At 39.6% G+C, this 22,160-nt stretch overlaps 1 protein-coding gene across 1 annotated transcript; it reads right to left on the minus strand.

Moving 5' to 3' along the window:
* Positions 1-320: 320 nt before the first annotated feature.
* On the minus strand, positions 321-22,039 carry atm (ATM serine/threonine kinase). Its single transcript, XM_077611935.1, has 63 exons — positions 21,915-22,039; positions 21,066-21,180; positions 20,837-20,955; positions 20,009-20,154; positions 19,713-19,877; positions 19,463-19,628; positions 18,316-18,554; positions 17,515-17,684; positions 17,133-17,311; positions 16,698-17,069; positions 16,316-16,495; positions 16,129-16,230; positions 15,801-16,035; positions 15,595-15,726; positions 14,820-14,942; positions 14,668-14,757; positions 14,399-14,576; positions 13,943-14,136; positions 13,744-13,823; positions 13,472-13,627; positions 13,323-13,398; positions 13,099-13,241; positions 12,889-13,000; positions 12,642-12,812; positions 12,024-12,199; positions 11,705-11,948; positions 11,480-11,595; positions 10,961-11,087; positions 10,651-10,874; positions 10,367-10,541; positions 10,119-10,277; positions 9,722-9,854; positions 9,559-9,654; positions 9,318-9,486; positions 9,096-9,237; positions 8,744-8,920; positions 8,465-8,642; positions 8,286-8,391; positions 8,012-8,170; positions 7,767-7,878; positions 7,536-7,624; positions 7,132-7,234; positions 6,673-6,821; positions 6,488-6,592; positions 6,300-6,419; positions 5,984-6,218; positions 5,363-5,533; positions 5,124-5,243; positions 4,797-5,014; positions 4,512-4,719; positions 4,307-4,432; positions 4,069-4,209; positions 3,847-3,985; positions 3,606-3,688; positions 3,223-3,363; positions 2,695-2,811; positions 2,391-2,540; positions 1,663-1,828; positions 1,418-1,504; positions 1,174-1,288; positions 1,003-1,066; positions 780-922; positions 321-695 (listed from the first exon to the last, which is right to left on the minus strand). The coding sequence occupies exons 2-63, from the start codon at positions 21,135-21,137 to the stop codon at positions 515-517; spliced, it is 9,264 nt and encodes a 3,087-aa protein (XP_077468061.1). The 5' UTR covers positions 21,138-21,180; positions 21,915-22,039; the 3' UTR covers positions 321-514.
* Between the last annotated feature and the right edge of the window lie 121 nt (positions 22,040-22,160).

A 22,160-nucleotide genomic window follows, 5' to 3' on the forward strand; every position in this document is an offset into this window, starting at 1 on the left:
TTAAATGTCGTGTTCACATCCGTCCACCACTAATTATCACTCCTTTTTTAATCCGTTATTTTTCTCTAGCTGCTCCTTCAAAAAAGGTCCCTCTCACTGTGTCACTAGTGATCTAGTGAGTGATGTCGAGGTAATGTGGACACACCTCTGACATCTTCTGAAGTTTTCCACCTGAGTCCACAACAAGCACAGTCAGCTTTGTTCACTAAACACTCCGTCAATGCCATGATCGAGTACACAAACACTCAAATTACTTTTCTTTTTCCAAATCTGCAACACTCCAGCCCTAAATATTATACAGTAACAACCAAGTAAAAGAATTGTCCATAAATCTGAGATTTAATCCCATTTACCATGAAACCAACCTAAAAACATTCAAATTCCTTTAAAGAAGTCAACACAAAAACATAAAAAATTGCATGGGGCAGAAAAAATGCAACAAATACATTCAAGAACATTCAGGATTAATGCAAAAATGACAATACAAATAAGGAAACATGTTTATGTGTGTCAATTACACCCAGGCTTGCCAACCTGGAAACAGCCTACTTAGGTTTTTGGGGTCCATGGCCTGTTGAATGAGCAGATTGACCTGACCGCTCACACACAGCACTGTACCCCCTTCTACTCCCTTCAGTTTGTCCTGAAGTCGCAGCAGCACTCGTTCAGCTACTTTGTTGAAGTTCTGACTGTCGCTGTGGGACAAAAAAAAACCAAGTGATGAAGGTCCCTTTTTTATTATTATTTTTTGGCCTACACCTAACAAATTTGCTGAGAACCTGTGTTTATGGTGGTTGTCAAACGCGTCACCACCAATGGCAGAACCAAGCGTGGCGTTGAGTTCCTGCTGCTCGTCGTGCTGCAGGTTGAAGGCCTTTAGAGGGTTCATGGTCCAGTCAAACAAGGGGTCGTAAAGCAAAACCTGAAACATGCAAAAAAGACATGAGCATTGTGCAAATTGAGAAAAATCAACCTGTTATGTGTGAAAAAGTTTTTGTGTACCTCCACAATGGTCAGCAAAGCCTCTTGTGAGCTTCTCATTACTCCCATGGTCTTTTCACAACACCTGAATAGGAAGGCAATAACATAAAACTGTCAAGATTTGTGCAGATCCTGGAGCCTAAGGACTGAAATACCAATGCACTATATGAAAATGTTTAGAGTCCTCCTGACCTCCTGAAGACTCCCTCCACTCCAGTCATGCCCATCCCATCGACAATATCCCTGGAGAGTCTGAATGGCACAGTCTCAGGGGTGGGCAGAATTTTGCCTTGCTCAAAAGCCACGCCTGCACACAATCAAAAGAACAGGGCCAAAAGGTCAATTTTTGGTAACAATGTAATTCACTCAAAGTGTTCACTATAGATGGATAGTGTAATGAAATGAATATGGTGTCTTTATTGATGATGTTACCTACCTAAATCAATGTGCACTAGTTCAGCAGTCTGTTCATCAATCAAGATGTTCTGAATGTGTCGGTCACCAAGACCCACTATATATCCGACTGTTGGTCACAAAAAGACGAAATCATTCACCCGTATTTTCAAACCGTAAAAGCTTTGACCATAAAAACTTAAGATTGTAATGAGGCAACCTGGGTGTGTGTTAATAATAATAATTAGGTCCTGTGCACCAACAAAAGGTCACTTTATTTCTGCTTACCAATAGAAGAAGTGGCCACACTGCGCGTGTAGGCCAGACGTTTTTCCATCCATACGGCAGGGTCCAAAAAGCGCTCCATGCAGAAATATCTGAAAACGGGCTTAAAGATTTTGCACACCTCAAGGTAAGCATGGAGCTTGTCGTCAAACTTCAGTGCCTGAGCCTCCTGTAAACAAAATGTTATAAAACAGCCACTTTTAACTCTGTCAAAAATGATAATGTAACATCATGTAGTGTAATATAATATAAATGTGATATGTGACATATGTTTTATGAGCACAAAAAATCACATGAAGAAAACTGTAGACGATTTTGTAATGTAAATTTTGAGATTTTGTCATGACTTTTTGTTTTTGACGGATTGTGTAATGGCTTTGGCATGTACTTTGTGAATCAAGCTGTAATATGTAAATAATAATGATCAAACATTGTCTTAAATATGTAGACCATTCCAAATTTTCACTACTGTAATGATTGTCTCACTTTTGTTACGGATGTGAATGAGCTAATTCCAAGAATAATTCAAACATGCTTAAAGTGTAAATGGCTACTGCACAATTTTAGTGAATATATTGAAGGTTTGATTTCTTATTTGTTTTGCCAAGCAGTATTCTTCTTATTGTGGAAAAGCAATTTGCATGGAATCCCTACATTGGCCCATATATACTGGATGAGAAATTTGATGACATATCATTATTCTTATTTGAAACTGCTGGAGAGAGGAGTACCATCATTTTCTTGCGGCAGACAAGGCTGGACACATCCTGAGGTCGGAATCGTTTGTGGGCCCCTTTGACAGGATCCGCTAAGAATTCTCCAAGGGGAACTGTACCAGAGCACCATTCTAAGACCCCGCTGCACTGGGAGAATGGCACCACCTTGAGACAAGCAGAAAATCATCATTCTCATTACGATATGACTAAAGAAAATGCACCGGGATATCCCTCAATTCACGATGGATTTTTTTTGTCTCTCAATGGCTTTTACAAATGATCTGTGAATGATGTTTTAACAATGAAACACATGCACAACCTTATATCGCCTGATGTTAAGCTTCCTCTTGCGTGTATCTGCATTACGCTGCAGCAACATGGAACACATGCCAAACACCTGTTGCATCACCGCATCTTGTCGCAAATCATCTTTTCCCTGTCCAAACAAAAAGACAAATACTATTACAAGTGTGACTGTATTTTTTTTATTGAGAAAAAAAACATCACATATTGTACACCATTGGAAATTCACTATTTCACGATGACTGTTTCAAATAGTAAATGATTAGCTTTCAAGTTTTTGGCACACATTTGAACACACACACCTCTGCCATTGATTACAAAGGTGTGAAAGCCTGTTTGTGATCTACAAACAGATTGTTTGTCTGCACACAGAAATATCATTAATTATTAACCAAAGCAAAAAAGGAACAGTGCGTGTAACTAAACCAAGAATAAACATTTAGAAGAAGAAAAAAAACTAGTACATAACCTGAACATCAAAGCTGGATTTAAATAAGCTGAAGTAAAGCACTGCCACACACCCAGAAAATAAACAGCCACCTACCTTGACCAGCTGCCTCCTGCTCTTGCCATCAGAGCCAACACAGTCTATAATCTTGGGCAGATTGACTCCTCCAGCCAGGTGAAAATGACGTACAAAGGAACGGACCGTAACCACATTGTCATACTGACCTGATGGGTCAACCTATTAGAATGCCATTGTTAGATTTAAATGAACAGCGTAACAAATCTGTCATTTTGTGCAAAATTTATGCTATTTGAATGATTATCAGTTAAAACTGATGTATAACTGCCCCTAAGGACTTCAAGTATTCATCTTATGAAAAGATTCAATGAAAAAAACACCATTTGCATAATTTCTAACAAGAAACTAAATTAAATCCAAACAAATCGGCTAGCTATGCAAGTTAAATGCAGTTCAAGAACCTTTATTTCAACAGTAGGAATAGCAACTTGATCTAGGTCCTTGATTTGAGTTATTGGCTGATCTGCAGGAATGGGTATGGCCTCTGTAATGGCACAGAAAACACAATCAATGCACTATTACCAAACATTTCAAATGCATGCTCAATGTAGTACATGCTAGACAATGAAATGACATCTGCGTCTATCTGAATTATTAGCCGAGATTCCCAACGTGTACTGCATGAGTAACTGTCGTACTCACTCTTCTCTGTTTTGTGCCTGGTGGCATCCAGATAAGCCAGTGTGATATAAGCGTCACATAGGCACGCAATACCGCGGATCATCTCCCCTCTTTTTTTCCGCACCGCACCAATGATTTTCTGGGCCACATCTGAGCGCTCCTGCAAGGCAAAAAGATATTTTATGCATAGTTTTCAGTTATGTTATTAGTTATTAGTATTTCTTTCCTTCATTGGAAACCTACCAAGTCAAATGGCGATGACTGCCGAGGCGCGCTCTTTGGCAGCCTATTAGTGCAAAAGATTTCGTCCTTATTGGCATTGACCAGAGCGAAAATGATGAATAGCGTGTGGTGCGGGTGCTCAAGACAAGAGCGGAATATTAACTGTGGGGAAAGAAGAAGAAAAAAGTGAAATGGCAGTTCTAACTAAGTTAATGACTATTGAATTATGGGGAATATCTTCTGCAAAGTAAGGTCTCACATCATTAAGGACATCATGAAAGCCCCCATCCTCTCCTACGCCAGAAGACATCTTGGTTCCCATACGGGCAGCAAGCTGATACATGAGAGGCAGAAACTTGTAGGAGGGAATCCTCTTTACTCCTTTCTGCAACATGTCAAAGGAATTAACACAATTCTAGATGAATCAAGACTACAAATCTAGATATCAAGATTGACTTACAAACCTTCATCATTTCATTGACTGCCTTAATATCAGCATTTTCCAGCCAGAGCGATGCCAAACGGAAGACCCAGGTGTCATGTTCCTCGCCTTGTTCTAGGCACTGTATGTAGTTCTCGACTGCCTTACATAGGAAGCGTTGTCTGTCTGCCTGCAGGTTGGAAAGGGCCTTCTCATCCATCTCCAACTCTCTTTCAACCTTTATTGTATACCTGGATGCCGAGAAAATACAAGGGGATTCTAATCAATTTCACAATTTGACTGAGACAAAAAAGGTAGTTGTGGAAACCTGTTTTTTGTCACTTGATGTGCCTTCATTAAATCAACTTCTTCTTTAGCTTTTTCCAGCAAGGCCTGTTTATTTTCAAACTCAGAAGAAGTCATGTATTTATCAATGCTTTGATATTGGGCGTCTGAAAAACGAGCCAGAGACAGGAAGGCCTCAATTCGCACGTTCTGAAGCCGTGCGTCCTGAGCTCCTGAGTCCCTCTTAATGACCTCAACAGCCTAAAAAAGAAAATGAAAAGTGACATTTGCAGGGTCATTGGTAGATATATGTTGTTTACTTTGGCCTTTGAGTGCAAATAATTGGCTAAAAGTACGGGCAAACTCTCACCCTCTCTAAATACTTTTCAAAAATGACTCCAGGACTTTCTTGGCATGTTTCAGCCAACCAGTTACCGGAAAGCCTAAGGCACTCAGCGTAAACTGGTGCCAGAGCAGGATTGAAATCCACCTGTTGGACAAATACAAAATATAGAAAATTATTGCTGTTATGTGATCAAAAAGGAAGTTAACATTTTTTATTACAGCAATCCACAATTTAAGGTTGTAAAAATGTCTTTGCAGTCTTACCTTATCCTCAAGATTGCATATCATCTGACTCAACAGGTCCAGAGCCAGGCCTTGTTCTCCCTTAGCCCAGAACACCTGAGCTTCCTCTAATTGCCACAATAAGATGGGGGATGACGGCCAGGATCCTTCAACTCCCTGAAGTTTCATTTGAAACACTGCTCGCTCTGCCACCTGGACACGTTTTACCAAGTTGACAATAACCCCTGTGACACAAATCTAACACCTAAACAGAGCCTTTGTGACACATTCTAAAAGTAGGTTTCTCTGGCACATATTTTAAAGGCCTATTTTTTTTAGACATAGGACAGTAGTTGTCGTGACCCAGTGAATGCTACACATTATATATGTATATATATACACATATATACATACATACATATACATATATATACATATACATATACATATATATACACATATATATATATACATATACACACATATATATATACATATATATATATACATATACACACACATACATATATATATATATACACACATATACGTATATGCATTCATGCCAAATGAAGAATGAAACAAATTGGGATTTACTGTTGCAAGGCTTAGAAGAGTGAATTGCACTACTTAAGGTGGGCTCAAAGTTCCTGTGGACAATACCTGCGTGTTTCCTGCTCTACGAGCCAGTCGGCTCAGCTCCAATAAGTGATCAGTGAGCACAGAGCTGAGATACTGGATGCTGTCAGGGTCCTTGGTCTTGGACATCAGTGTGTTGTGGGACAAAGTGCGAATGGCCAAGACGGGCTCCACCAAAGCGAACTCACTATCTCCGAGCAGCTGGGAATGCTGCTGCCACTGGTTACATATATTCTTCAAAGCCATTTGTGAGAAGCGACTGATATAGAACAGGGATTAAAAAAAGAGCTTTAAACCCATGTTTTAGATAAGTAGCTATTGTCATATATTCTGTTATTACCCAGAAAACTGCAGTTTGATAGACTCTAGCTCTTTTATGCTCTGAAGGTTCCTCATGGCTGGGTACAACGATGACACTGCTTCCAGACTGTCCCTACACAGCTCTTCTACTTCTCGACTTCTAAGGAGGGAGTAAAAAATTATTTGACCTTCTGGCATCAATTTGAAGTGTTTAAAAAGGCAACTCACCTGGCTTGTTTGAGAGTCTCATCAAACACAGAGAACTCTCTGTCCCTCAACGCTCGCACCGCACAGAACATGGACTCATGGAATCCCGGCATGTGCTTGTCACTCCTGACATACATTAAGAATACATAGTTAACATGCACATATCATTCATGACGTACAATTGAGCCCCCCTACTTCCCCCGAACCTCTCAGAGAGATCACAGCTCCACTGAGTGTTCCTCCAGGCAGCCTGGAAACGGAGCTCTCTCAGCTCAGCTCCACACTCCACCCCTTCACTCTCCAAACCCCTCATGTAGGTGGTGAGGATGCTACTCAGACCAAAGTTCTGCAAGCCCTGTATGGGCAGCACATACTATATCTGAGATATATATTGCAAGCTGAATTTTTTTTGGGACACTTGGTAATAATAACGACAGTAAATGAAAATAAAGGACAATATGGAGTTAGTTTCCCTAGTAGCTTCAAACTCCCAAAGTCTACAGTACTGGAATTAAGGGGTGCTCCAGTAAATCTATGGGCAAGTACAGCCTCCAAGGCACATAACGGCCTAAAGACTAAAGACCAATAAATTAAGTGGATCCCCTCACGTCTTTTTTTTTAAACCAGATGTGAAAAATTGATATGACCCAGTGTGTCTGACTTGCCTCCACAATTCCCACTTGTCGAATGACATCAGGCAGGGATGAGTGAAGATCATACGAGGTCAGAGCCTTCCCCCACATTGCTTCATGTTCGTATGTTCGAATCCTGCAGAATTGGTTTAACAGAGTTCTGTGAGTCAAATGCTAACTTTGCAGGGAATTTGGGTTTTGGGGAAAAATTGCATTAATTAGGAGGCTGCTATTAAAGGCAATAGGCGCCCCATCCATCCAGAGTGGATTGAACATCTATGAAGTGACAAAGTCATTTAGATTCACAGCAGAGGAAAGAACACAGCCACTTATGGCTCTGCGGCCGCAGGTTGCAGGCCCCTGATTAAGTGTCTGTAATCATCAATGGCACTGAAGGAGTTTAAAAAAAAAAGATTGATTATAAGATTATGAACTACCTTGCAAGTGGACTGGTCATTGTTTCTCCTCCACAGCCATAAAGGCTGTCAGGCTCACCAATGCTTCGGTAGACATCAATCAGCAGTTCCTACAATTGTAAATGAGAGTTCCAAAATTTCATGAAATCGATACAGAAGAAATCAAAATATTCAAAAAGTGAAGACCACGTGGTTAGGAAAAAATATATGAATAATGGTAATTCAAAGCTGCATATGTGACACATGACCCACCTGCAAGCTGATATTGGAGTCCTCCATACTTTTTTCATTTAGTCTGGAGAAGCTGAGGTTCTGGCTGTTTTCATCGAAGTTGAGCTTACGGGTCGCTTTGCCTTTGGTTTTGCTGATTCAATTGAAATGCATAACAAGAAAAGAAACTATAAGCCCTACGTATAAACATGCAAAGAAGCAACTTTCTCTGAAAATCAATCAAGTTAAATATAGGTACCTAAAATTTCCTATTTCCTATTACATACCTGCGATATTCCTCCAAATCAGACTGGATCTTATCCACATAAATCTCCGTGTAGAGCAGTGCAGTGAAGTGAGCAGAGCATGACTGAGCAGATTTGGCCACCTCCAAGTAGTTTAGGTCCAGCCAGAAGTTGGAATCACACACTGTGCTACAAGACTTGCTATGTGATGGAGTGAGCGTTTTCAGACAGACATGACAACAAAGGGGTATATTACGGAAAGATTTTTTAATTCCTCGTGAAGCATTGTTCACAGAGGGCAAGTCCAAATACAAACCTATTGGACTTGACAGTTCGTTGCTGGTGTCTCAGGTAGTCAATAACTGCCAGCATGGTACGTAGAGATACCTTGTCATACAAGCTTTGGCTTACAGTATCAGTGTCTGCAATGAATAATTGAAGCTTATGAAAAAATAAAAACATATATTTTTTTAAATCATTGTAAAGTCACTATACCAGAGTCTGGGAGAAGTGGTGTGGCGGAGCGGCTTGACGCATGAGCAATTCTGGAACAAAAACTGAAAAAGTCCCGAATATGGGAAGAGAGTAATTCTCTCCATGTACCCTCACTGTCATCCAGAAGGATAGAGTGAATGATGAGTGGCAAGAGCCTTTGGCAACAGTCCAAATTGACCTTGAGACGGATGGACATAATATGAACACAATCCCATGATTTAATACATTTTTGTAGGGGGTCAGAATTCAGAAGTTTGACTTTAATAACAGGCTGCTTACCAGACAAAGAGGTCGGGAAAAGAGAAGAGCCTCAGATTTGACTCCTCCACTGTCAAGTAGGACAGTACACAGAGCCTTTAACCAAAGTGTGTGGCCGCCAATCCGTGGGATCCAAAAGTCTTGGTTCTCAAGCTTCTCCATGGCCTCCGAACTCTGCTCCGCATTCACAACAGTCCCCTGATAGTGGAGACAGTCAGAAAATGCTTATGTTTTAATACAGACATTGTGTAAACATTGTTACTCCGTTTTCGATCCTGTAACATATGCATACCAAGCAAGGTCAGCTAATTAAGGTAATAGCGGAATGGCATAATGATTTGATTAAAACCCTTTCATGTTGATATAAACCCACCTTCTTACTGGCTTTCCTAAATGGATTGAGGTATGCCAACATGGGATCTCTACTTTGTTTGTGCGTCTCCCAAAAGTCGATTCCAGACTGAGTGGCAAGGATGTCCTTCACAGACTGAGTTGCTGCCTGCCTCACCTCAATACTGCCACCAAATTACACACCAGCAAGAGTCATAAACCATCTCCCAGAAACACATTTGCAAAGATTAAAAATTCTGCTTACCACTGATGAGTGAGGGCATCATTCATGCAGTTAAGAATGATGTAAACACATTGTAAGTCAGTGGACAGGTAGGTGACTGCCTTTTCATAAAGGGGGTCTCTGCCGTGGAGCAAGGCAATGGTGGCGAGATTTACGGGCCCCAGTTCTCCTAGACAACTTCCTGCAGCCTCTGGTAGATGCATAACAGATCAAATATGAAAAGCTTGCTGCTTTGCTAAACATTTAATTCAGGATACTGCACCTAGAATGTCAGATCCAGAAGGGTGGTTGGTTGCCAGCTTACAGAGCTGGAGCAGATTCACAACGAGCTTAAACAGAATGCTGTTGGTGGGCTCGGCTAAGGGGAGCAGAAAAAAGCATTGGAGGAAGTTCAAATTTACAATGAATGCACCTGAGGTTCCTACCGTGGCACTCTTTGATCATCTCTCTTATCTCGGTTTTGCCATCATGTAGTTTTTGGGAAAGTTGCCTGAGTCCCTCTCGTCTCGTCAGTGGTAATGCGTCAGAGGTTGTCACAGACAGGAAGTGTGATATCTCCTATATGTAGAGTGTTGCAGAAGAACACAATATTACGAAGACTCTATTACTTATTGTATGCCCAATCAGACCAGCTAACAAAAATAAAAAAATATATACTATACTGTGATCTGTGAATCCCTGATTTCAAGATAACATAAATTATTTGGAAGAACAACGCAATATTTGACAATATTGCAATTTGGCACAATTCGATTCAAAGGCCTCCAGTCACTTTAATTAATGAACATGTTGTGTTTCATTTTTTAAAAAAGCAAAGTTTACCTGTCTCAGTGTGACGGTCCCAGAATTGTACTTGAGATTGTTCTGGACTGATCGCAACTGTTGGAATTCAGGGAGGTCTGGAAATGGCTCCAACTTGCAAATGGCTTCTTTCAGTTTGTGTTGATTTTCTAATACCAGAAATTGCAACAGACTCAGCCCCTAGAGGAGAAGAAAAGGGACATAAATAATGAAAATGAAAATGTCTAATAAGCACTCATTCATTTTTTTTTAAAACATGAAAGCGTTACCTTCTGTGAGATTGCTGACTGGTTGGTCACCTGTGCTGTAAGCGTCCCAACAATAACCTGAAGATGAGAGTCCAAAGCATCATCGCAGAACTGCAACGCACCCTTACAAACAGTGGTCAGGAGGTCACAGCACAGAGACAAGCTTCGGTTGGAGACCTCATCCCACTGAGCCGGTCTATGAATGGACAAAACATAAAACATATGTTTACATATTACCTTTAATCTGAATTAAGCCATCTGTCTGGGCTTGTATAGGTGTAGCATGCGTGATAATATCCAATTACCTGTGTGCATCTGGGTGCAACAGTGAGCTGTTGATATGGTGAATGAGTGTATAGATGATGTCCCTGAGGATAAAGGCCCAGGCACCTCCAAGACCGTCTTTCAACTCCCTGAGCAACAAGTTGACAAAAAGGTGATACATCAAGAGGATGCGATGGCGTTCATAACGGTTTGTCGTCACAGCTATCTTTTCACACACTGCCAGCAAAATCCTTTGTATTGATATCTGAGGAAGATGAGAAAAATAGGGACAGTTTAGCAAAGTACGAATAGCAGGCGAAATAGTGTGTAAATCTAAGGAGAAAATCTTACTGGAGTTTTTGACAAAATGGCTACCAGTGACTTGTGGTTTGTACTGTGGCATTTGCTCAGGTAATCCAGTGTAGCTTTGATAACATGAGAGGTGAAGTATGGTGGATTCGGGACAGGGTCCAATTCCCTAGGGAGAGCAAAACAAATTCGATTTAATCCTTTGAATACTCACCAAGTGCACCCTATTTTTCGCCTGCTTTTTATCTCAGGAAAAATAGTGCTTAGAACCCACAGCATTTATACATATTTTCACAACTATAAGGCGCACTTAAAAGTCTTAAATTTTCTCCAAAATAGATAGGGCGCATTATAATCCAGTGTGCTTTATATATGGAAAAAACATTAAAATGTGTCATTCATTGAGGGTGCGCCTTATAATGCGGTGCGCCTTATAGTCGTGAAAATAGGGTATATTTTTTATAACTTTTGGTGGCGATCCAAATTGTACAGCATTCAACTTTAGAGACTGTGAAATTAAATGCGTTTTTTAAAAAAAGTATCAACCATGAATATACTTACCCTACAAAGCATTTCAAGTCTCCTCTTTCCTCTGAATTTGCACCTCCTTCAAAAAGAGTCATTAGCAGTTCAACAACTATTTCTGGTAGGTTGCTGTGGATCAGGCTATCAATTTTCTGCAACAAATATGACAAGAAACATTCATTATAGTACAATGAGGTTAAAACCTGCGAAAATTAAAAGTCAGATCTAATGTTTCGATTTAATATTTGCCAAATATTTTACCTGTTTTCCCAAACAGTTTGCATCTTTGAGGAGGTCGTACACACGGTGAGCCTTCTCCCTTTGTTGTGCCACCTGTATCTCCTGGCCAGACATGGCAAAATATGGCAGAATATTCACCATAATCTTTGGAAAACAATCAGCCACTAGCTCTTTCCAGTCCCGCTCAAGATCCAGCCCAATGGACTTTACTAGCTCAAATTCATCCAAGACAACAAGGTGCGGAATAAGCACCTGGTAGGAGATGCTGCAAGCAAGAAAAATACCGTTAATCGCCTTCTTAATGCTATTAGGCGTATCCATTTGTTTTGAATTTTTGAACCTATAGAAATCTTTGAGAGTCTCATGGTCAAGTAGGTTGAAAGGAAAAGAGTCAAGTGTGTAGCTGTCGTCAGACTGTTTTTGGGAGAGCCACTCGGCGACCAAGTAGTTCAGGTGAGAGCTGACAAATATTTTACTTTTGTTGTAACCGAGTGCTCTGGATGCACTTTCCAACATCTGTGAAAAAATTAAATATTAACATTTCATGGTCATCATGGGGATTGCTTTGCAAAGTAGAGCATCTCTGTGATCTATTGGTGCCAATAAAATTTAGGAGGACGTTTAAATCATATTCACAATACCAAAAACTGAAAAAACTGTGAAAAAACACAGGCACGGGGAAAATATGCTAAATTTAACCCTTGATCTCAGAACTACGACGCAAACAGAGCAACCGCTTGCCCACCGTATAGCAAATATTTTTCTAATCTCATGTATATTAAAAGTGCTGCTTAACAATTGCATTAAAAAAAACACAAACAATAAAAATGACCCAAGTAATGACTACAATTTTGTAATGTCCTAAAAATCCTCTCATTTGATTATTGTATGTGTTCATCTGTCAATCTGCATAGCTTTATTGAATGTCCAAAAAAGCAAAATATTCATGATAGCTTACCTTTTTAATAAGGTTTTCCTCTATATTGTTTTCCTTATAGGACTGGAAAAGTGCAAATAAGACCTGCTTCTCACAGACTGGACTACAACACAGGACAACTGACAAACTCTTTAGCAAGGTGGCCTTCCGGTTGAACATCTCGTCCTGCTCGTCATCAGTAGATTTGCCTTTCTGTAGTTGATATCACAATATCATAAAATGAACTATAAAAAAACAAAGCGCAGATAGGAACAATAAACAATCATACCACATGCCCCATGCCCTCCTGGACTTTCAAGTACACATTTTCAAACGCCACTTGTTGATGCGACAACATCTTTCTCCGGTCTCTATGTTCTGGTGACATGTCAAGAAACAGCCTAGAAAGAAAAGACACCAATAATGGAGAAGAATCAACATTTAAATTGCAATACAATTATCCATAACTATTTATTTGCTATAGTTAGCTTTGACATACCTTTCCAATGACATGGCCACAAGCATGCGGACCTGGTGATGGGAATCAGCAAGAAGAGATGGAAGAATGATGGACACAGGACGATCTTCCTCCTTTTCAGCCGACCTGACACTCAAGATGGCCCACTTGCAACAAGGGTCAGCCTTGCATGGACCAGAAATGAACATTTTAATTTTAAAATGTTAAGGAATATTGCAGTTCAAAATATTCATGAATTGTCTTACTTCAAGTAACACAACGAGACATCGCACCAAAGCAGCTCGGACAGCCGCTGTGCATTTTCCCGTTTGACTCAGGTAGCTAAAACAGAATACCAAAATAAACCTTTTCTGTTTCATATAGAGATACATCAAAAATTAGCAGGCTTACAGACCTGAACCCTGATAACACTTTTAGCAGGGAGCCCAGCACATGCTTCATCTCCAATTGAATGTAATCGGTTCTCCCCAAGCAATGAATGGAGGGTAGTAAAGCCAAGAGAAGTTCAACACAGACCTCCTGATCCTGACGGTATAGCGAACAAAGGTCCCTGTGAAGACAGGAAAGCGCATTAATAAAAAGCATGATGAACAATGGTATTATTTTTTTAACAACAATGTTTTCATATCAATAGCAGGGAGAGTAAAAGCAAAAACATTTCCCTACGCCAGAGGACGAAGCAGAGAATCAAATTCCTCTGGAGTCAGGGAATCATCCTCTGGCAGTTTCTTCAACAGGACAAGATACTGCAAGAAGTTTGTAAACTGTTTTACTCCCAAATGCTTGAGCCCACAAATATTGATGGTAGAATACCCTCACGGTAGAAATAAATACGGTAGAATGCCCACAACCTCATGACACCTACCATGTTGACATGCAGGGTTTTAGTCGGGTCAATCTGGTCCACTAACAGTAAGAGCCTTCGTTTGACATCCTGGGGATTAAAAAGCTGACCATGGACGGGCTGGATTGAGCCACATTCACACAAGAAATCCAAGATTGCGAGGAGGGCAAGGTCCTGGCTGACTAAACGCTCGTCATTTAAAAGGCTTTTTGCACCTAGAGAAAGAAAGCACACGATTAAATATTATTTTACTCTTCTAACCCCATTTAATCTCATATTTAGTGTACTTATAATATTTGTACAAAATCTTGACAATTGATTGAAACGCTAGATGTGGCTCATATGGTACTGAAATTGTTATTAGTACATTATATATAGTATATCAGAATGGAGAAGTTGGATTTTAAAGTTAGATTCCACAGGAAAAACAAGAATGACAACTACATGAGTAGGTGGAGTTGAGAAATTCCCTCCTACCTGGTACACTTGATACTTCACTGGGATCTCCTCCCCTAGATCTCTGGGTCCCGCTGTGGGACTCCTGATCATCAAACAGAGCATTCTCATCTCCATGCGAAGTTCTGATCATTTCCCACTCATTGTCCATAGCTTCATCTTCCTCCACAACTATCGCTCTCGGTGAAACACTGCTCAACTGGAGATATGGGAATCTTTAATTAGACAAATGTCTTAGACCCACAACCCTTAGCTAATAACTTTCTATAAAGGAAGAGGCTGTCTTTTACCATCATTTTGTAAACCTCTGCCAGCTCACTGATAAGGCTGGCCGAGAGGGTCATTATGAAAAGTCGAGAGGAGAAGGTACAAATATTTTCCTATAAAAAAAGATGTTATTAGTGACATACTAAAAAAAAGGTCAACTTTGTTTTTAAGATACCTTCTTTGCTGTGGCAGAAAGTGTGCATAACTTCATGACAGACCTCACTGTCATCATGGTTAATTCATCACTCATCTTTACTTTCACATTAGAAACAAATCCACGTAGTTCCTGTGCCAGGTTCTACAAACAAGAGATATATTGACTGAAGCGTGTGCGGTCGATTGGTCGCCGGTCTTTTGGTCGCCGTCTTTTGGTCGCCGTCTTTTGGTCGCCGTCTTTTGGTCGCCGTCTTTTGGTCGCCGTCTTTTGGTCGCCCGGACCGCGACAACGGGCGACCAAAAGACCGGCGACAAAACAAGGTAAAACAACACGGTCTACGCATCAGTAAAAGCCAACAATGGCCATGAGCAGTTTCACTGAGCCGACGTGTGAGTGTTTAAGAGTTTGTATGTACATGCATTGTCCCTTTAAGAAGCTACGTCCGTCAGGGTCTTAACAAGTTCTCCAACAAAAAACAATAAAAGTCCGGGAAATTTGGAGCTTTTCTTTAGCCTAAGAATTACTATGGCATTAAGTATGACTAAATAGTAATTCGCAGTTTGTATTTAGGGAATTTGAGCAACGATTTAAATGGTAATTATCAATAACCTTCCGGGCGACCAAAAGACCGGCGACCAAAAGACCGGCGACCAAAAGACCGGCGACCAAAAGACCGGCGACCAAAAGACCGGCGACCAAAAGACCGGCGACCAATCGACCGTGTACCGACTGAAGACACCAAACTTGAAGAATTAAAAATCTTTTCATAGTGAAAAAACTTTTGACTGTTTACCTTAGCTTTAGTAAAAAGCTGAGACTGTCCTGCCTCATCCTCATTCAGACACCCGGTAGATACATAACCTGCGAGAACACCCGTCAGTAGGCTGGAACAGCGCAACAGACACTCTGGTGGGGTGGACTGACTCTGAGGAAGGGTAAATCAGTGTAAATCCTACCATGATAACTGAACACAAATGTGAGGACAGATTCGAAACTCACATCAAGAACATAGCAGTTAAGGAGATTGTCGGTGACACAAAGAAGACACTGTTCCAACTTCTCTCTGAGACTGGATATGACTGTGAAGTGTTTGCTTGTTGATGCCTCCCGAAAACTCTTGTTAGATTTCATGCTTTCTTCTAACTGCATGTTAAAAGTGAATTGCAAGTAAAATCTCTCAATATCCTCCAAGTCTGCTTTAGCATTCAGTGATGTTGACTCTTGAGAAAAAGGTCTAAAAAAAGAGAGAAGAATTTAAAGAGGAATGCGTCAATCAAATCCAAACATCGGTCATGTTTTTTTCTGCTGAGAGGATATTTATTCTCACCTCTCTAGTGACTCAGAACCTACAAGGAAAGTCAAGCCAGCCCGGGTGTCTTTCAAAGTCAAGGAGACTAAGATATTTGCAATTAGATTTTGAGGTAAATCGCTGTGGAAACACAACATATAAAAGTTTAAAGACTAAACAAAAAAAAAGTAGGAAGGAAACACTAGGAAGAAAAACAAATAGCAACCTGCAAATAATAGGGTGAGGTCTGGACCTATCCTCCATCTCATCATGCTGATTTGTCATCAATAACCAGTCTACGAGGGTTTCCTTCAGGTTAGGAGACCCTGATCCATCAAGGACCCCATGATGATCTTTGGGGGTGGGATAAATAAGAAGGGCCTGGGCCAGACAAATGACAGAGTTCCTAAAAAGAAATAGTACAATACACAGCACAAGTGAATGTCATATCAATATTATCTGACATCAAGTTGAAATCAAAGTTTTTCCACACACCAAAAGCATACCACGTTTTCTCGCATAGTGTTTGAATCATATTTATATGTAGCCAACATAAGAGAACACATGCACATTCCAAGTGTTCATTATGTGCAGTAGCAGTGACTCACTGGGATGGTTTACATGCTGATCCTGAGAAGAGCTTCCACAATTCTCTATCCATTTTGACCAGTCCGTTGTGGGCAATGGCCACGAGCAGGTCAAGGCTGAGCGCTTCTAACTGAGGAGAGCCCACACCCCTCAGTACCAGAGGCATTAACCGACTCCATAGCCGCTCCAAATCTGGCTTGTAAACTCTGATCCTTTCCGGAAAAATGGATTGACAATGAGCTACCGCTCGTAAACAGCGCAAAGCGTATTTCCCCCTTTCTCCTCGTCGGTGCTCGACTAAGAACTGGTGCAAAACTGACAGAAGAGGGACAATCGCTTTGGTGGGCACCATAGACGGGTACTTCGATATGAGTTCTTCGGTGACCTGCAGCCTGAGAGTAAAAAAAAAGGCTGTTACTCTCGATGATTTTACACAGTAAAACTTTTTTTTATACCATGGAATGAGGTCAAAGTCGCTACACTGAGGCTGCAGATGGTCCATAAGAGCATCCCAACTAAGGTCAATTCGTCGTCGCTTGCTTGGTGTTGCACACAGCGAACCATCCATCAGGGAAGATTTGATGGAGGCTTGTGTTACTTCTGAGATCGGTGAGTTTTTGTCAACACTGAAAAGCTACAAAATGCAGCAAAACACAAAAAGAATTTGGGTAAATAAAACACTTGATGTAAGTTATAGTCTCGCAGTTATGTTCTCTCAGTTGATTGTGTAAGAAAAGGTGAACATTGACATTAGACAAAAGAAAAATTATTATGTACATGATCTGTCGAGACATAAAGCTAATTAATTTATCCATTAACTTGCATCATCTTTGTTACCTGGTTACAGATATCAGCAGTGAGTTTGATGATGTTATCTTTGACCGCAATAGGTCTTGTTCCAGTGATGTACTTCCCTCTGCTACCAATATGACTGATTTCTCTCACCAATGCTTCGTAGAGGCTGTAAAGCAAACCCCGCCACCTTGCCCAGTCCTCTGCATGAGCACCTAAAAGTTCAATAATTCACAACTAGAAATGTAGATTCTGCACAGACAGTTGTAGTCAGGTTTACATACACATGCAAAAACATAATGTCATGTGTATGTATTTGCTAATATGTCATTTCACTTCAATCTGCCGCATCTGGCAATCTCCTAGTTGAATCTTTGACCACTGCTTTTGACAAATTTGGTGCAATTCAGGTTAATGTGTTGGCTTTCTGACATGGACTTGTTTCTTCAGCCTTGGCAATATGCTCTCAATAGGGTTTAAGTCAGAACTTTGGTTCTAAAACCTTAATTCTAGCCTGATTTAACCATTCTATTTCCATTTTTCCACATTAAAATTGTTCAACTTCTCAGACACAATTGTTCAGACGCTCAGATTCCAATTGTTCATCTTTAAGCAGGGAACAAAACAGCTTAAATAAAATAATAGCAAATAAAATACATAAAAGTAAAAAATTATGTAGGTATATTTGTGACACAGCAGATTTAGTATTTTTTTCTGTTATTTAAGTGCTAAAACAACCAAACCCTATGAATGCTTTTGTGCGACAAAGAAGGATATATAATTTTCTGGTGGGAAAAATGTTCAACTAACAATAAAAATCTTCATAAAGTACAGAATAATAATGACCTGTTTCCTGGGTTTTGGCTCCTTCTGGATGGTGGATGCAGAGTTGCAATTGGAAGAACTTCAGTATCTCCTCTTTGAGAGCAGCACTGGGCCTCATATCCGTCCAAACATACAATATTGATGGTAAAAGTTTCTCTCCCAGTTGACACACCCTCATCCGACAGTTCATTGCCACGGCCTTCGTGAAGGTGTTCAGTGCTAGGATGACATGTTCCACAGCAGCCAGGCATTTTTCATGCCTGATGATAAAGAGTTAACATGTTACACAGTTACACTTGATCTGTATTTTATACTAGTAATTTGCTTAAGGCCACCTCCTCATGCCATTTACCACAAACCAGGGAAGTGTGCACTACTATGTACCTTATGTATGTATTACAATTTTAAATGGCTATCGACGCTGTAATGGACCGAGGGGGTGAAGCATGGTTTGTCTGAGTCGCAGACAGAAACATATTGCACATTATACCAAAACTATAATGTGTGCCCATTTTCTTAGTTATTTTTTTGACCTCTTTTGAGTGAATCAGAATTTTAATTCTCAAGCTAATGGTTATCACACTATGGCGGTCAAGAGTAAAAGACTCGCAAGCAGACTCAACATTGTGTTCAACATTTTCTCCATTATCATAGTTCTATAAAAAATGTGATCAATAAACAGAGCTTTTAGTGAAATGGAAATAAATACAATTAAAAGGGGAAAAAGCGAGAACAAAAACTAAAAATTAATCAAGAAATGGCATTAACTCAACAAATAGATTAGAAAATTACGTTTATGAGGAAAAAAACTGGAAGATTAAAAATGGTGACAGCAATAAAAAAATAAATCAATAAATATTATATTAGAAAGAGAAGGCAGATAATAAGATTCAAATAGGAAGACCATGGGAATAAGAAATTTGAAATAAAAATAAAAAGAGAATAGGTTACAATGAAGTCAATTGCAATTAGAATAGAAACCAGAAGAACAAAATTATAACGTTAATTAAATCAAATTGAAAAGACCTTCACATGAAGGTCATGAATCATTTATAATACTAGGTATTGTCTTTTCTTTTAAAATGGAGTGTGCACTAGATATTAAAGCATTGGGGGAAAAAGGTAGCACCTATATAACACAATAGTTTAAGAGGGTCGTGAAGTTCACCTTGTATTTTGAAATGCTTCGGAGAAAAAGCTGAACAGACATTTGTTGAATCCATCAGTCTGAAAGCAGCAGCCCTGCACCACTGTGTTAATGACCCGACTTATAAGAGCATGGTTAATGGATGTAGATGAGGAGTTGAACAGGCTACTGTACACTTCCAAAAGACCTGCAAGCAAACATCAAGCACGTTGCTCTTTGACAAATTTCAAAACAGTAAATATGTCGAATATCTACATATTTTTCTACGAACTTTGCCATTGTTGTGGAGAGATCTCACACCAGTACTTGCGAACGGACAGTATTTCCTTTAGGAGCAGGCTGCTGTAGTCTTTCCCATAAGCTGAACAACTGTACGGATTCTGAAGTACCTCAATCACATGCTTTAGTAACTCACTGCACTTTAGACGAGGCCCACCTGAAGAGCAAAATAAATGGAACCATAATTGCTACTGCACATTGAACTGAAATGCAATATATTGTACATATGCTAAGTTCCGTGTTAACAAAATTAAAAAAAAACAACGAAAGTCTTTTCAAGCTCCTTACGTTTGTTTGCGTGGCACACAAAAAATCGTATCAAACTGCCCATCTCAGCTGTTTTCTTCTTGCGGATGGCCAGCATTGTGGCCGTGATGTTGGATTTACTGGATTTCATGGCTTCGGTCTCCCTTTGGAGGTAACGCTGTAGAAAACTTGGGAGAAATTAAAAATAACATGTGCCATCTAATTCTGGCAAATGAAATACTACTAGTCTTGGCAACTTCATTTAAAATAGTACATGTTCTAGACAAAAATTTAAAAATGACAGGTTATTTCCTAAAAACTCAGCAAATTTTTATTTCGTTTTATGCTGTAGTCTGAAGAAACATTATTGTTTTGGTGCCAGAAATTGTGTTTTGGAGAATCTATCAGAGAAAAGATGTACAGTAATCCCTCGATTATCGCGTCCTCACTTAATGCGAATTCACTACTTTGTGATTTTTTTCCGCTATTAATTATTTTTAAATACATACATATATTTTTATGTTTTTATTTGAGGTTATAAAAATATGAAAATCCACGCTGAAACTTGTAAGCGGAAGCCACTCTTGCTACTAGGAATCAGCACTGAAGAAAAAAAAAGTTATAATAGGGGTGACCCTATTATTAGACCCTACTTTGCAATTTTTCGATTATCGCAGCCGTGTCTGGTCTACATTAACCGCGATATTTGAGGGATTAATGTACTTCCTTACCACCTTGTGGAATTTTGGGGAGAACATGCAAACTCCACACAGGTGGACGGACCTGGATTCGAACCCAGGACTCCTGAACTTTGAAGCCAACACTCTAACCACTCATTCACCGGGCTGCACAAAAATCAATCAAGAGTACCTGAAAACAGCATCCCACGTGAGTTGCTTGGAGCCTTTGGTTTTAATCCCAGAGTTCCGATCAAGTTCTTGCACAACATCTGGGGAGCTAATAAGTTTTCTGAAGCGTTCAGCTTCTTTCTAAAGCGATGAAGCATAAACACAAAGAATGGTGGTGAGCCAATACGATGCAGCTGTGGGGAATATATGGGGTGAGCATTTTCATATGCTGGTGTAATAAATAATAGTACCTTCCTCTCTGTAACCTTGTCATTTGCTAGTCCTCTGCAGCACACCAAGAGATCAGAAAGAGTCAGACTCATTGTGCCTCTAGTAGACAATGATGCTGTAAGGAGATGAGTCGTCCTACAAGGATGGGATGTTTAGGGTTATTTAATTCCACATCATTTTTATTTTGTAGGAAATACGGCAATTCATAAGTGTCGGAATCTATTTTACTTTGTAAAAATATTCACATTACCAAACAAACAGGTCCGTAACATATATATATATTGTAAATTATGATGTTGTCACAATTGGCTTTTAAATCACATATTCTCTAACTTGGATGACAATTTCATAAAACACATGATTAAACAATGATAAAAGGCCAAAGTTAGCCAGAAGGATGGAATTTATCTGTGGTCACCTCACCATATTGCAAAAGAAAAACAGTAAAAATATAAAATAAAATACAACAGATAAACATGGTCAGATAATTAAAGTGCACTAATGTAACAATAACACATTCATTAACTGTTATGACAGTGCAAAATACATAATACCCTCACAGTATTATGGAAATTAAACATAATGTTGATATAGTCAAAATAATCCATGCATCATCTTGTTTATATTTATATATATTGCTCATAGTTTCCACTATACATCACGAGCATATATGAACATAAAGTGTGCAAAAAGTGTGAATTACTGCAAACATTGATCACAGTCATTAATAGTCATAATTATATTGTGATTGCAGACAGAAATTGATTAGCTTGAACAGAAACATTGATAGCAAAATATTAGAACTAGTCCACCAGTACACCAAATAGCAGATTAAATCGATCTATGAAATTGCCATGCTCCCAGCTCACCTTTGCTCGTCACAACGACATTATTCAACGAGCGATCACATATTTTCACGCAATTCTTAGTTAGGATGGTCGCCCTCACAACTTTACCATCAAAACATGTGTAAAAATTGCAACAGGAAATTACCACTTCTGAACCATTGAGAATAACACGCCATTTCCGATCCCGCAAAAAATAATCTCTCAATTTATTTGAAAACATTAATTATTACCTACCTATACCATATTACAAACCCACCAAATAACATT

The sequence above is a fragment of the Stigmatopora argus genome, chromosome 10 (genome assembly GCF_051989625.1).
Source record: "Stigmatopora argus isolate UIUO_Sarg chromosome 10, RoL_Sarg_1.0, whole genome shotgun sequence".
Taxonomy (NCBI): domain Eukaryota; kingdom Metazoa; phylum Chordata; class Actinopteri; order Syngnathiformes; family Syngnathidae; genus Stigmatopora; species Stigmatopora argus.

What these genes read in the sequence shown, in the direction of transcription:
- atm (XM_077611935.1), bottom strand. Translation starts at nt 21,137, where the DNA reads ATGAGTCTGACTCTTTCTGATCTCTTGGTGTGCTGCAGAGGACTAGCA. An exon ending in AGCTTTTTACTAAAGCTAAG is followed by an intron (nt 14,943 to 15,594) that starts GTAAACAGTCAA and finishes TCTTGTTTGTAG; the next exon opens with AACCTGGCACAGGAACTACG. An exon ending in ATCAAACTGCAGTTTTCTGG is followed by an intron (nt 6,219 to 6,299) that starts GTAATAACAGAA and finishes GTTCTATATCAG; the next exon opens with TCGCTTCTCACAAATGGCTT.